The 16,624-nt window shown below is 40.9% G+C and overlaps 1 protein-coding gene across 23 annotated transcripts in view; it reads right to left on the reverse strand.

Annotated features, from left to right (window-relative positions):
- Nucleotides 1-16,624, reverse strand: part of mical3a (microtubule associated monooxygenase, calponin and LIM domain containing 3a) — an 80,642-nt gene that overhangs the window by 2,095 nt on the left and 61,923 nt on the right. For 18 of the 23 annotated variants that reach the window (XM_075469403.1, XM_075469404.1, XM_075469405.1 and 15 more), the window contains 8 exons: nucleotides 14,551-16,609; nucleotides 14,366-14,460; nucleotides 12,528-12,578; nucleotides 11,682-11,789; nucleotides 9,980-10,073; nucleotides 8,146-8,196; nucleotides 2,234-2,333; nucleotides 76-149 (listed from right to left, as the gene is read on the reverse strand). In XM_075469403.1, the coding sequence (XP_075325518.1) occupies nucleotides 76-149; nucleotides 2,234-2,333; nucleotides 8,146-8,196; nucleotides 9,980-10,073; nucleotides 11,682-11,789; nucleotides 12,528-12,578; nucleotides 14,366-14,460; nucleotides 14,551-16,609 (2,632 nt within the window). Of the gene's footprint in view, nucleotides 1-75; nucleotides 150-2,233; nucleotides 2,334-8,145; nucleotides 8,197-8,216; nucleotides 9,151-9,979; nucleotides 10,074-11,681; nucleotides 11,790-12,527; nucleotides 12,579-14,365; nucleotides 14,461-14,550; nucleotides 16,610-16,624 lie in introns of those variants that run through there. The other 5 variants (XM_075469411.1, XM_075469422.1, XM_075469406.1 and 2 more) reach the window with 4 other exon arrangements.

Here is a 16,624-nt window from a genome sequence, read left to right on the forward strand (position 1 = left end):
AGAGAAGAGACTACACACACGGGAACATTTAGAATTAAACTAGCACTTTCAGCTCATTAGCTTTCCCGTTCTCACCTTCCACGGCCATTCGCTCCCGGAGCTCCTGCTGCAGTCGACTCTGGCGATCCTCCAGCTCCAGCTCTCTGGCACTTTGAGACGGAGAGAAAAGGAAGTTTGTTCCATTGCTCAGCTTTCATCAATACTTTAATGTTACATTATTTATCGATGCAAAATTGAAAAAAGAAAAAAGAAAAACCCGATTACAGTACTATTTTAGAAACTGATGAATAAGATAACATGGGATAATTCAGGGATTTTTCATAATGAAGCTGTTTTATTTCTAAATAGATTGCAAATGTGACATCATTTCATAGCAAACTGAAAGTGATTATGACCTCACAAGGACAATCAATTTCAAACGGCAATAATTACAACATTAGAAAACAATAAATCTACAATTTCATCATCTACACTCTATTAGGTCATCCCTCGTGCAGGGGCTCAAGGGAGGACAATAGATTTTCTCGACAGTGAAATATCTTTCCTACTATTACAGGCAATCATGGCCCAAGATGTCAAGGATGAGCTTCATAACCCATTATAGCCTAAGGCTTTGTTTTGAAAAAAAACTTTTAGAACCTGAAGATTCTCTGGAAATCTTCAACCTGTTCACTAAAATATTTTACTTCTCAGTGTCTGAAGAAATTAAAAACATGACAAAAAAAGCCAAATGAGAGATTAAACTTCATTAGTGTAAGTCATTGTCTTTCCCCTTTTGTTTATCAATATAATGACTGTTTGTGTTTCTTGAAGATGTTTATGCAACACTCGTGTTTCATCAGGCTTGAAAAGTAAAATCACACACGTCTTGCATCAGTTCTGAATCCATTTACACTTTCACAGGCCAGACTTTTTTACTTGACCAAGCCCACTGGAGGAAACACTGCAGTGTGTCTAAGACCTTGTCCAGGCAGCTAGTCCAATTCATTTACTGGAATTTCAAGTTTTTATTGAATTTAGAAAGTCTGGATGGCAAAGACAGAAAGAAAAAAAAGATAGCTTTCAGATTTCTACAGATGCGTCAGCCTGAACGCTCTGGCTGCTCTAATTCTACATCACTTGTTAGACAAAAGAGTCAAATTGAGAGTGCTGGCATTAAAGAGCAGACTGCATACTGAGCGCTATGGTTGGTTAGAGCAGTGTTTCCCAACCTTTTTTGGCCTGAGTACCCCCTGAGCCTTCTTGTCACACCATGAGTACCCCCTCACACATACAACGCGTGCGATGATTCTCCAAAAGTAGAGCAACACAGTGGTTATTACATGAAAATCATTTTATTTAATATCCTTAACTTGAACATAAAACTCTCAGGCTTTCTCTCTCTTTTTTTTAACCTCAGTTGAATTCAACATAAGAATAAAAAACATTTTCTTGAAATATAAATAATTAACCAAAATAGTATAAATACTAAATCAAAATAATCTTCCTTTGTCATCTAACTTAAACAAGTAACATTTCTCTTTTTTCTAAATATTTAAAAAAATATTTAAATATTAAAAAAAATTTAAAAAATAAAAATCCCCGTGCGCCGCGTACCCCCTGCAGTACCTCCGCGTACCCCCGGTTGGGAAACACTGGGTTAGAGAACAACCAACTGAATAAACTTCTTGACGTATCTGCCAATGACATGTATGTTAAGAAAATTTACCAGTAAAAAATATTTTTATACGCTCTAAAATTACTTTATGCATAATTTTACAAACCTCACTTGTTACTGTGGAACTTTCTGTCATCACCTTTAGGCAGTCAGGAATAGATTACATCACATTTACTGACAACCCAACCCAACACTCAATTTCATATTCTTTCCATCTTCTTTCCAAAATTGCCAGACATTGATATGATTGGTATAGTGGGTGGATAATGAGGGTCAGATTAGTCTTGACCAGTAAAAGTGCATGCATAAAAGACCTCAGCCATAAAATTTTCTATTTAAGAATTCTAATCATGAAGAAGTATAGTGCAACTGTCAACATGTTGTTTACCACTTTTGATTTATTTTAGCACATTTTGAGAAGTTATAAAATCAGTGGCTGAATGGTTTGTAAAGAAGTTGCCATAACAACCATGGCCGCACGATCAAAATATCCCTTTTGGGGATGAAAAGCAGCACCGATCAGTCAGTCAACCGATGCGCTAACATATCCCACCTGAAGTCAAGTCATGTACTTACAATATCATGAGTTCTGATTCATAGCGGACCAGGGCGTTCTTCTCCTGCACCAGCTTGAACCACTCTTGCATTAGTTTGGGATCATCCTTCTTGCCCATACCTGGAGGAAAGGAGGAAGCCCAGATTGCTAATGAGAACCCATACGGCTGCCAGATGTGACAGTGATGTCACACAGACAACAACCAACACAGGCACAATGACAGCCAAGCCAGGATGTCCTTGCTGAGGGATGGTGGGGTGTTAGAATGGACTCTACACCAACGTGGTCGCTCGTGCCATACTGAATGATGGCACGCAGGAGGTGGTGTGGAGCTACGGGTTTCAACTTTAACGAGTGCACAAATACAGACTTGCATAACCAACAAACACGCACACGCACACACACACACACACACACACACACACACACACACACACACACACACACACACACACACACACACACACACACAAAAGATACCTGTTGTTGCAAAGTCAAGAGTTTGTGTTACCCAGCTTCGCCTGTGTCAGACGTAGCTACTCTTTGGGAGCAACTACGTTCTCCTATCATTTTGTTCGTTTGTTTTTCAGATGGGACATAAAAAAATATAACTAACACAACAATCAGTAGTTTAGATATTACAGAGAAATAAATCCAAGAACCTATGGAATTTCATTCCCTGCTCACATATTGACCCGCCAGCAGAAATAAAATCCTTTTAGATCCCATTAATGCTGAGTGGTTTGAGGGCAGGAAAAAAAAAAAGTATGAATTATGCTGCTCTCTGTACATATTCCATTACAAATTCAAATGCTCATGGAATGACTTAGCACAGAGGCCAATAGCGAAGTTCACACGCCACTATTAAGTCTGCCTCTGGGAAAAAAATGGTCTGCTAACATCATGCATTGTAGTCAGAACAGCTACATACTTCTCCTGCAGTTCCTCATTGCCCTGCAGAGAAGCCCAGTCTATGCGTCATGCTTAGAGAGGTCTGATGTTGGCTTGATGCACTCCAACACAGACACCATGAACCCTTTCATTTATCTGACTGCAGCAGGTGGCGCCAAGCGGTTTCAATGAAACACCAGAAGGCAAACCTTGATGCAGCGTGACATACTTAGCTGGGGAAGAGGAGGCTCTTGCAAAATGAAAAGGAAAAAAATTGCACACACATAAATTGCATGGTGTACAAACACATCTCCAGGAATGGCTTTTGCTAATTGACAGAAAAGGGACAGAGACAGACAAAGCTGAAGAGGAGCTGCTCACAGTGAAGAGCAAAGACACATATAGGAAAAGAGGAACCATTACAAAAGCAAGGCCTATATTTCAAGCCTTTTCTGCAATGTGCATTTTACTTTGGCTTATAACACAGTACTTCAGCCTGTTCCACCACCAACCCTCAGCCCAAGGCTCCGAACACAAAGTAAATCGGAGACAAAAAACAGCAATAAAGGAACAAAATAGACAGAATTACACACAAAGGTGTGTTTCTTCTTTCCAATTGGAAGAGCAGGCAACAGCTTCAACTGACAGGTGTTAGATACAAAAACAAATCAGATGATTCATTCATTTTGTGAGACTTCTTTTGGGTAAGACTCAAATATCTATGACAAATCATCACACCATGCAAGTTTCTCATTTCTGAAATACAAAGTTGCCCCTAAGCTGGCAAGGTCTCAGTTGTTCTCAGTTTTTATAATCAATCAGGATTACATGACACTTTGAATATTTCTTCAAGGAGTAAGGGGAAAAATTCCCAAATACAACTACTCAAAAAAAAAAAAAAAAAAAAGATATGGCAACTCCGTTTTATGACAGATTTTAGCCAAACAAAACACATGCTCATGATTAAAGACATGGCCGAGCAGTTTCCCCTTTGTAGGAATGCAGCTATGTAGAATTACATAGAGGATATTTATTTTCAACATTTATTTTAAACAGTTTGTGCCTCTAGGCTACAATTATGCTCCTTGTGTTATAAATTTTGCTCCCCAGCAGGAAAGGGCAGATTGGAGCACAGCAATTCTATCCCAGCATAACCGAGTTGTCAAGCTTTGGCTTTCTTCCCATGTCAAAAGGACAAATGTATAATAAAATATAAATGGTTTTCAGGGTGGTATATCCTTAGTCTATAAATACTCTCGCCAAAGTGGAAAAGAATGACCATATAACCTTACCTCATACATAATACATACATAACATAAGCTTCGAACTTTAGCATGGCTTGCTAAGAAGCAATCTATTACTTAAAGTAATGGAAATATAGTAATATTGAAGAGGAAATCCATGAGCAAAATATATCATTTTGTGAAGTTTCAGAATGCATAACCCCAAGTAAATACAATTTAGCCTAGGATTTTGTCCCATGATTAGCAGATGCTACCATATTATTTTGAGTTTGGGGAAGATTTGGGGGAAATCTACTGAGCCTAATATCGCAAATATATTAAGAACAGAGTGTTAGGGAGGCGGGTAACAGGCGAAAGGAGGTAGCTCGGTTCCGGAGATCCATAAGATTACCATGGTAACCTGCCACAACTGTCAGCAGATGCGGCGAGGTTATGTTACCTTCAGGGGAACAGCAGGGACAGAAGGAGAGCGGTCTTCGGCGTGGCATCCCCACAAAGGGCTCAACTTCCACAAGACAGGGAAACAGGGAAATAATGAAGGAGTGACGCAGGTGGGTGCAGTGGGCCAACAGAGGAGATAATGCAGGAGAAAGAGGGGAGAGATCACAAAGGCACAAAGAGAGGGAAGGAAGGGGAAGAAGGGTGTGGTAAGGAAGAAAAAATATCAAGGATAAAAAGTCAACAGAGGACTGTGATAGGGAGAAGACCAATCCCCTAAAGACAGGAGCAGGGAGACTTCAGCTGTGTGGTGTAAGAAATGAAAAAGGGGTAAAAACAGGAAGGGAAACAAGTGAGAACAACAAACCCAGAGCACAGAGAGGAAAATAATCCTCCTGTTAGATCTTCCATCTGCAGATAATCTTTTACATTAGGGAACAGCTTCCCAAGTCAGTAATGTAATGGGAATAACCTCCACATGTGTCCAATTTTTATCAAAGTACATAAAGTTATTTAATCAGCCATTACTGATTAGCAGGACAGCCATCTCACTCACTCACATGCAGATAACTGCCGTCTTTAAAGAGCTTCTCCGTGCAAACACTACTTGAACGTGTTTAGACCACCCGACTGTTGCCAGTGCGGTGACTTTTGAAGTCTCACTACTTTTGAAGTGCAAATTAGGGATTTCTTTTTTTTCTTTTTAGTAATTTGCATCCACTGAAAAGTTTTTCTAAAGAAACGAAAGATTATAAATAGCAAAGACTCTCTCAATAAACCCCAAAATAAAGAATGAAAAGTACGTGTAGCACAGCTAACTTAAGAAAGGAGAAAATAGCTTCAGGAGGAGTATGGTGATTACAGATATTCCAAAGCAACACACATAAAAGGGTTTGTGCTCGACATAAATAGGAGAGTGACACAATGTTCTCAGGTTGGAGGGTGAAGACGCTTGGGAGAGTGAAGTGCTCATTAATTACGATGAGGGACTATCACAGAGAAAAAGGGAAAAACTGCAGTTTAGAATATCTATTTTGGAGAGACTAAAGTCCTAATATTTTTTTAAGATGACTTCCAAAAATCATATACATATGGTTATGAGATGCAGTGCATGCTCTTAATGTTCAACAAACCCTAAATTGTACAGGAATAATTAACTTGGGGTATTCAATTTGTATGGCAAATTACATTAAAGATGCAAAGTCTAATGGAGAAAATAACTTCTTGTTTTTCCTGCAGGGCTCAAATGTAACCGCTCCGATGAAGCAAACTCGCAGCCTCAGTTTGAGTGCAGCAGCTATTCATCATCCCAAACAAAAAGGCTGGAATCCTCCTCCTTGACATACCAAAAGCTCTTCATTAGATCCGGTAGGAAAGATTCAAAACTGTTTGGCATTTACATATAGTGCACAAGATGAATCAACTCAGAAATAGAGAAATAAAAAAAAAAGTTGGATTTGAGCATCAAAAACATCATGCCCCTGTAGAGCCCCTTGTCAGCTGGTTAGTACAGAGAACCTTGATACCAAACCTTTATCTTTATATCAAATCTCTACAAATTCTCCAGTCTGATGAGTGACAACAACCTGCCGGACAACAACCACAAACAAGCACAGCCCCTTCCCAAACACAAACACGAGGAAATGCAACCTTTTCCTCTCTCTTGCAAAGCCATTCCTCTGACACTGAGACAAACAACGTCTTCAAACAAAACCCAGCTGAATTCACAGCAGACATGAGAAGAAAAAGATGCATTCCTCTACAAGATAACGACAGACACCACATAACATCTCACCCAGACACAATAGACCCCGTTCCCTTTTACCCACCACAGTTTGGACGCACATCTGAGGTTTAAGGGTTATAACATTTCCCATTGTGATATACACACACACACACACGCACACACACACACACACACACACACACACACACACACACACACACACACACACACACACACACACACACACACACTCCGGGAGTTATGCAACTGAGCAGGTATGAGAAAGCCATTGTTGGGACTACAGTGCAGAACTACAGCAGCACAGAGTTTTGAGGGGAAGCTAAGAGCCAGGGTAGCAGATTAGTACGAGTCAGTCCAGGGAAGGTTATATGATACCTTTGCAGTGTGTGTATGCGAATGTGTGTGTGTGGGAAAGCCCTGGATTTTCTGTTAGTAGAAGATCAATATGGGTTTTCTTAAATGTGCAAATCTACAGTATGACATGAAGGGAGATGAGTCCAAAATGTTGGATTTGTTCATAAATTTGGCCACATGACAGTGTGTGTGTAGATTTTAGCGGCATTCCAAACAGGTAGTTAAGGCACATTCATAGAAATACCCTTTTGTAGGATGGTTTCCTGCTTTTTTGCATTCATTTTCTTTGAAAATTAAGGCTTCCTTTTTTCTTGCCATTACAAAGTTTGAAGCCAACCAAAAAGAAGATCAAAACCAACAATCAGCTGGAGCAAACGCAGGAGTAATAAGAGCATCTGCTGTAGACTATTTTCGGCTTTGAAAATAATATTTGTGTGCTTTTGTTTATGGCAAGATGGACCATGTGGGCTACAGTCCCATGCTTATCCAGTTCAACTGCCTCGCTGGTGTAAGTCTAAAAGTATTTGCGTAATGTAACTCTGTGGAACAGATGAATGACCTGCTTACACGTCTATATACAGTATGAATCTGAGTGGTTTAGTTCTCCTCATGTGAATGAAAAGTGAATCAAGACACAAAGGGCTTTTTCAATTTTTTTCTTGCTGCTTCTTGTCACAATCTTTTTTTCCAAGCAAAGACTGTGAATAACATAAGAATATGCAAAGAAAGCTACATCTAATGTTATGTAAGTAGCATGAAATTTTGGAGCTATTTTTGTTTTGTGGTAGCTGTGTGATAAGTCCTCAATTATATTACAGTGTCTCTTTGAACACAAGAATGATTAGATTTCCCTCTTACTGATGTTCACGTCTCTGCGGCAGCTTGTATTGTGCAGTCTGCCCAATAAGGAGTGGCAAGTACAAGTTACTCATTAAATCACTCATTCATCATTCATAAGTTTATGGAGATCAAAGTTGATCTTAAGTGCACGGTGTAAGGCCAAGTGTCGGATCCCTGTTTGATGTAAGGAGTGTCTCCACTACAAAACCAGTAAGGGAGATGGGAGAGGAATGGAGAAGGGAAGTGAAGGAGCACAAAGTATCACAGGGGCTAAAAGCCAGCCTGTCAGCAAGCCAGCCAGCCAACCAATAAAGGAAGATATGAGGGTACAAAGCTTAAGTAGTAAAACAAGTGGGAGGAAGGACAGATTGGGTTAGCAATTAGATTAGTTTCAAAGCGACAGATTTGAAATACATACCGCCCAGATGCAAGTCCAGGATTTCACTGTAATTAGAATCTCCCCAATAGTCTACAATGACAGGGATATATTAGAGATAGGAGTTATTTAACACGGCCCCGAACTGGGCACACAAACGCACACACACTAAATTCTCCAACAACAGCACGTCATGCATGGTCTTTCAAACATAAAGACACACTGTAGCAACACTGAGAACAAAGAGAGTCTGTCAGTACTCGCCACAGTGTGTATAGTAATGCAGTCAGTTTGTGCAATACAACAGTACATTGCATCTTCCAAAACAATAAGACCGTTACATAGATTTGCTGTATTGCTGCTTACTGGGACAGACTTAGTTCTGTTTTTGAGAGCAGACGTGTCAAGGAATTTGTTCTTTTGTGTTAATGTTTATGTATTTGGCAAAGTCATAGTTAGTTTAAACTCTCCATGTCTGTACCACACCATCTAAGTGTGTTCAGAGCCTTTACTCACTCGCTACATTTGTTGGAAACAGCTCTGCATTGCTGTTGTACATTTCCAACTCTACAACAAGAAATGACGAGCTGCCTATATCTTCTATAAGTCACTAAACCACATCAGAAAGTTGCAGAAATATCTTCTGATAAGATGCTGACAGCCTACAAATCAATTTAAATTCAATTTCTTACATTCTAATTGTATTTTCACGTTATAGGATGATCTGACTTTTTTTTTTTTTATTAAATCGAGTACAGAAACTTTGATTGAGAGGCAGCCAAATACAACACATCCAGAATGAGCAAACACAAATCTATGCTGGGACACACATTCTCCTGATCGCATGCAGCTCCGAACTGACGATGGGGGTCATGTGTGACGAACAAACAAAGATCAACATGTTTAGAAATGGAGAACTGTTGCAGTGTGTCACCACAGATGGAGCCTACATGACAGTATTACAAAGAAAAAAGGCAACTGCGGTAAATCTAATACCTGATCTTCTTTTGTGCTGTTTTGGTAATGTATAAGTACCTTTGTACAATCCTTTAAGAGAGTAAAGTAGCAAACGTTAAAACATTTTCAAACATTCGATTATACTGTGCAAACAGTGGATGGTGAAAATCGGATTAGCTGGTGGGAAAATGGACAAATTCAAATAAAAGTTAAAGGCCTCTATGTGCATGCATTTGCATGGTGAGGGTTTATTTCATTTCATTTATTCATTTCAAGTTTAATTAGAATGGAATCTACTGTAAACATTGTAAAGACGCCCTCATTTTTAGACAAGCCCACATTAATTCGTTATCACTACAGACTATTATTCATGGGGACGTGTTTTTAAAAGTACTCCAAATAAAGAACTGTGCTGCTCTCATTTTTCTAAAGTATATTCTCTGTGATAGTCCCTTGTCAAAAACAATTCAGGCTCATTACCTTGGAGACACAGTTGGGTTTTCATGCAAACAAATCTGCTGCCTAAATATTGTTTGGTATAACTGAAGAAACTTTAAATGCAGACGGTGATTTCAGCACAGTATGAATCACCACAAAAGGGACAAGGTTCCTGCATTACATAATAGATTTTATTACTATTCCCTTAGTAGCCCTAGAAAAGCTTTAGTACATTTAAGATAAAAATGTGGTTTCAGCGAGGAGGCACCGTGGAACAGCTGACATGATTTAACCGTCACAAGAACAAATCACTTTTTAATGTTTATAATGAGCGAGTTAGAACACTTACTACACCCGATAGCTTGCTTAATGTGGATGTTATATCTAATTTGCAGTGGCATTACAGATTCTCTAGGCCACTTGGGATGGCCGCATTGATTTGAAAAGAACTATATGAATTGTATGAGTGATAACTTGTTACCTGCTTCTCCTCTCAGTGCTTTCTCCACAGCTACACCCCTCTCTTCCAGTTGCCTCTGCTTCTCCTCCACCTGCTCCAACTGTCTCTGGATTATCTGAACAGAAAAGCAGTCACAATATTAATGACGCCAACAAATGCTCAGAGGCGCAAGCATATCGCAACTAAATTCCACATTGGTGCACTGAGGAAAAACAATTAATTCCACCAACAGCTAATTTGCCCTAAACTCCAGCGATGCAGCAGTTTACTCTCAAGATGAAATATATTCCTTCAGCAGCAGAAGTGCTGAAATTTATACCTTATATCAACACCTTATATTGATGAGTATAACTCTCTTATATAGGGCATTTCCTCCCCTTGGCCAACTTCACATCCTCACTTCCGACAAAGAATTTCAAGGAACATTACAGTGGGATCCATATTGGGACCATCTTGTAAGGAAAGCTCTCCTATTATCTACACTTGCCATCATTGTTGCCTGGTTAGCTTTGGTTCAGTTTAGCTAAAACATTGGTAAAAACAATCAGATTTGATGTAAAGTGGGAGAGATGGGGGCAGGAAAGGAGAAAGAAAATGGACCTTTCCGACAGGAACTGAATTGTGCTGCCCTGATGCTCTACCTGTGCTCAGATTTTTGAACATTTTAAAAACTAGCAAAGTGAAAGCCAATTAAAAAATTGGTGTTTTGCTCAAATTTTATCCCCTGCAGAATCCAAACTTTAATTGGCTCATTTGTTAGAGTAAACCAATTATAAAACTTGCGAAAACAACCAGCAATATGTGAATCATAGGCTGTGGGTTTTATTAGAGTTGCTGTATAAACACAACAAACGCTTTCTTTAATCTTGTAGCCTGTTAAAAACATGCTTTCTTAAAGTTGCAGAAAGTATATGCTTTTCTCATATTGAGTAAAAAATTGATTTTGACAAGAATTCAGAGACTAGTCTCCCAATATATCCATAAAAACATGTGCAGGGTCCCCCTTTAACTCTACAACAGACAACTTCGGTGCAGGATCCTTCTAATATGGCATTTAAACAAAACAACCTATGAATGTCCCAACATTCAACATGTTCAACACAAACTGCTCTTTATGAATGGGATGTAAGGCAGCCAAAGTGCTTAAAGGAGCCATGTGTGGCAGCTGATGCAATGAGTCTCACCCTTAAAACTTCTACCTACTTTTAAACCACTGAAGAAATTATTAGATCCTCTTGTGAATAACATTTAAGAACATTTCCGATTAAAGGAATTATTGGTGTAAACGGATGAAAGTTACAGCATTGAAGATAAGTGAGCAAACTGTAAATTAACAGAATCAGCACTTTAGAAAAAACTTTTCTATTTTTTTGGTGGGTTTTTTTTTCGGACCATGAAGTTTATCTGTGCAACACAGAAATGGAAGCTGAAAAAGAAAAAATTCCTCATAGCAAATATTCAGGCCAGCAACACAGCTGCAGGTAAAGAGACAGCTTAGTGCTGAGCTACACCATCAATCACATGAATTTCCTAACTGAGGGATGCATTTGGCCTCTATCCAAGAGATCTGAGTCGCATTAGAGCGAACATATGGTATAAAGCAACAAGGCAACTCAGTAACAGTGGCGGCAACAACAATACACTTGACACAAAATGACACAAAGAATGGAGAAATCTTATTTTCCAAATGAGCTGATGAAAATCACTGCTGTCAGTGTTCTACCTGGGCTCTATGTAGCCTCTTGAGTTCTTCTTGCTTGGCCTGTCGTCGGGCAGCTTTCTGGACTCTGCGTGTCAGCTTGGCATTCAGCTCCTCCTCTGTGTAGGTTTTCTGGCAAAGCAACAAAACCATGTGTCACAGAAGCCACATGCATAAGTTCCTAATAAGGGAGGCTGGCTACATGAGGTCCTGACCCTGAAGAAAGATCTCAACAGGAGAGGAGGGGAAACTGGACGATCAGCTAGTATTGTAGATAGAAATTTTTAATGCTTTACCATACATCTAAAGGTTTTTTAAGGAGCCTAGTTATGGTGACAATACATCTTGGATTAGAATAAGCCACATATTGTGTATCATCCTCACTGCAACTCTGTTGAAGTATTTGTTCATATCATGAAATATCCCATAGTTGACAATATGATTGTGAATGAACAGAGATATTCCTCTTGCAAAGATAGCATGTGAGGACTTGGAAAGTTGGCACAAATCAAGAGAAAGACAAACAGCACTGAAGAAAAAACAAGCTATTCCAGTGGTGATACCGGAGTAAATATGCGCCACGGTGACAGATTAATAATACCAGTCAGAAAGAAACAGCCCATGGTATCAAGAGAGGCAGAGGTTTTATAGTAACCAGGAAAGTAAGCACGTTCAGAAAAGTCACATTTCAACAGAGCAGATATCCAGCAGTGAGTGAGCCAGCTGTGCGGTCTGACCGTCACATGCATCCAGAGGTGGGCGGTTATTAGTTTTTGGCCAAGCGTACCAAAGGTGTTATGACACATGTGCAGGAAGGCGAGGTGGGTTGGAGGGGGGGGGGGTTATCAATGGGAACGTATATGATACTACCTTTGTGGCGTACGATCTCTTGAACGCCAGTGCGTGAGGGACATAAACAGACTTGGGGGAGACAAAACATAAAAAGGAAGGGAAAAAAACATCATACAGATGATATGATTAAATGGGTTAATGATTAAGTCAAAAATTAAAACAACAGAAGCAACAGTAAGTAAAAATTTAGCTGGTAGAAATTAAAACAGGCAATGTTAATATCTAACACCAAAAAGCATCTGACAGGGTTCTGCGATATTTATCTATGTTAATCTAAACTAACACAAGTACAGCACTACATCTACAATCTCAGTCTGCATTCCCTATACTCACACTAACAGAATTAAAAAACTACAACCACAAAAAGTCTCAACAGACAAGACAATACGCTTCCCATGAGCTCATTAAATTTACAAGGTCTCAGAGGCATGATGCAGCTTTAACCTCTTGTTACTGTGGCTGTATGAAGTCAGAATTCAGATCAATATTCACAAAGAATGAGAACATCGATTTGTTCTTCACACATGTCGTAACAATGAAGAAAACTAAATGGGAGCATGTTTGAGTTTTACAGTGGCTAACAAATTCATGCCTCTAGTCCTGAACTCAAATGTGTCTATCTAAACCACCGGGAACACAAAGACACACACAGACTGAGCAGCAGCAGGGAGAATAATTTTGAATTTTAGAACGTAATGAATGCAAATGGATTCAAGTACAAGAACTTGCATAATAAAATGTGTGGTTTTGTGTGCCGAATGTCAGCATAGTCCTGATATGATCTATGATGTGCCAAGCATATGGAATGAATCCGGCCCTTTGAAGAATTCGCTTGTTAATAATTTTTTATAACAGATAACATTACGATGTGCATTTAAAATGACATATTCTGTTGCTCCACAGCTTGGAGATTTTCACCCTGACTAAGTTGCGTGATATGTTTTCAGATCTCCCGAGGAGAAAAAAATGTAAACATTTCTTCTTCTAATGCTTTATTAAGAAGAGTTGAAAAAATGATTTGAGGTCTCAAAAGCCAGGGGCAAGCTATACGAAACGACTTTAGGAATAATATTGGTTATGCTCTTCACAGATATGTTTATTTGAAATTCAAAATTATTCAATTCCTTGCTGCACAATACCTCCTCATTGTTTTTCTCCTTTTCTCGGTCAACCTCCTTTTCCTGCTCCCTTTCTTTTGGTCTCTCTTTCACCCTCTTTTTTTGCTTTAACTCCCTCCTTCTCTCCTTTTCCAGTTTCTCCTCCTTTATTGTTTCCTTCTGCATGCCTGACACTAGGTCAAAGATGTCCATATGCCGCTGGGAGTTGAAGAAATTATATAAAGAAAAGTGTTTATAAAAGGAGGCAAAACAGAAACCAATGCAATATGAGTGCACTGATGCCGACAAGCCTGGCCTTCCAAAGCCTGTCTGCAAATGGTTCATTTGCTGTGGGTACCTCAGGGTTTGAGTGGTTGTGTTTTACATCTAAATGAACTCACCACCACTGTAAGAGTCACTGGGGAGCAGTTTATCTGATTTTACTCAAAGTATCCAACAAATGTGCAAGTAAGCCATGCAGATTCAAAATCCATCAACAACACCAAGATCAAAAAGCACAGATGTTCAAAAGGTTCAGATTCTATAAAAGGTGAAGTAAGATGAAGGGTTCTCATCTAAACCGGTCCTTCATGCTCGCTGGCTGCTCGTGCTTTGAAGAGCTGGTCTCAAATGAGCAAATGTTTTGCAAACTAAAACATAATTAGCTCAATCATCTCAGGCTGGCTCTGCGAGGCTGTGCATCTTTAACTATCCAATGATAAAGGTGAGACATGTTTTAATGTGTCTATTGGTACTCACATCTGCCTTTGATTTCTGGGATGACCTCTCCAGGATATCATCACAGGACAGATCCGATTCCTCCGAGAAGCTCAAGTTTCTCTGTGATTTCAAGTCTGTTGCAGATATCAGCAAATATACTAGGTTGTTATTTTTTTCTACAAACATTTAAAAACATATGACAGGCTTTTGAACGGCGCCTTTACCTGAAGATTTCCCAATAGGTGACATTTTCTTCTTCCCAGAGTCCTGGGTGGTGGAGCTGGACGACGGCGTGCTCGGACATGACTTGTTATCTTTCTTCTTCTTGTCCTTCTTGTACCCTGAAAAGACAGCCTTCCACAACGACTTGTGTTTGGGTGGCGTCTCTTCTGCGCCCGAGTTTCTGCTGCTGTCATTCTTGGCTTTCTTCTCCTTCTTATTCTTGCGAGGTGAGAAGAGGGAGCTTCGCTTCTTGCTTTTGCTTGCCGAGGAGCCGTCCGAGGAAGCCACCGAGCTGTCCACGCTCTTGTTGCCGCTGGAGAAGCGCTCAGGCACAGTCTCTACCCTCTTTGACTCCAAAGATTTTACAGCCGATGTCTTTGGAGATCCAGCTGAATTTTTTGTTTTTCCAGCTGTATCTGGGTTTACACTCCAGGCCACTTTAGGGGAGGCAGCCTTTTCTATGTCAGATTCTTTCATTTTGTTCAGCTGCTTAGCCATGGCATCTTTTAGAGCCTGGCTCTTGACAGACTTTTCTCTGGCCCTTATTCTCTCCTCTGCGATCTCCTTGGCCTCTGGAGAGAATTGAGTTGCCCTCTGGGTCTTAGAAACTGCACTAACTAGGATATTGGGTTTACCATTTCCCATTGCCAGTGCCAAATGTAGGGGAGGTTTGCTGGGCCTGCTGGTGGGAGGAGTGTAATATTTGTTCATGCTCGTTTCTGGCGTCCGCTCATCGTAAGTCTCCTCCACATCATCAGCAAACGGAATCTCCTCAACTGTCTCTACAAACGATTTCCTAACATTCTCCTGCCGAGGCTTCTTCTTTTCCCTCATCACAACAACTGGAGGAGTTTCTGGAGCTGCCTGGGGTGAGGAGACTTTCCTGGGTGCAGGTTTGGGCACAGACACAGGGCTCAGTTGAGTCCTGGGTGCAGGAACAGGAGTCTTAGTTTTTTCTGGCTCTTTAGCACGTTCAGACGGAGGTTTTTCTGTTCCGTTGCTCCAGGACACCTGGTGTCTCTGCTGCCTGAGCACAGCTGGAGACTGATTAGCAGGCACAGGTGGTGGTGGGCTGGAGGGTGGGGTGAGCATAGTAGAGTCAGACGTGTTATAGCTGTCGCTGTTCACCGTTTGGCTCGTGACCATGCTTCCATTCAAGTCCAAACCCGAGCTGCTGCTCATGTCCCTCTTATCAAAGCCGTCATTCTTGGTCTCAGCAGGGGCAACGGGAGCAATGACCTGACCCTCAAGAGTTATGTTCAGCCTGCGTATGACAGCGCGGCCAGTAAAGGCAGGCTTCTGTTCCTCAGACACATCTGGTGACTTTGACTTAGCAGGAGTGGGGTCCTGTGTCGGTGCCATAACGACACTCTTCTCATAGATTTTACTGCTGCGTTCCAAAGGAGACAGGCCAAGGCTCTTCCTTATCTCAGCACTCTTCAACCAAAATTCCTCAATGAGATCTGCCTTTTTGGATGGGGTTTTCTCTGTTGAGGAATCTGAAGACATTGAAGTCTCAGATGTGGCCTTGTCTGTTTTGGCCATGGGCGTGGAAGTGACTCCGGGGACAGGCTGATTTCTGACGGGGGAATCGGAGGAGAGAGGGGACGAGGGCTCATGGCAGGGCAGAGGCTGGGCACAGATTGGGGAGAGGGGGTTTCCAGTGAGAGGGCAAATTGATCGGTGAGGGTAGACAGAAGATTTAGGTTTGCGAGACTCTGGTAGGGGGGTGGGCTGGGAACGGATTGGAGAGCTAGTTGGTGACTTGACGGGTGATCTGACAGGTGACTCGTTGTCTGGCTTCACTGGAGAGGAAACAGATGATGTGGTGGTTGAAGCAGGAGCAGTAGAAGCAGGAGCAGTAGAGGCAGGGAGCTTGACAGGGGAAGCGGCAACAGCAGCAGTAGGAGATGGGATAGAGGAAGAAAATGGAACTGGAGCAGGTGACGGGCTCGATGGGCTTCTGACAGCTGGGGACACGGTTGCCTTCTCAGGCTGCTGTTCCTCTGGTAGGAACGGATCTGTGAAAAAGCAGGTGCCTGGAGACTTCACTGAAGCTGCCTGTAAATAAAACAG

This window comes from Odontesthes bonariensis, chromosome 7 (genome assembly GCF_027942865.1).
Source record: "Odontesthes bonariensis isolate fOdoBon6 chromosome 7, fOdoBon6.hap1, whole genome shotgun sequence".
Classification (NCBI taxonomy): Eukaryota; Metazoa; Chordata; class Actinopteri; order Atheriniformes; family Atherinopsidae; genus Odontesthes; species Odontesthes bonariensis.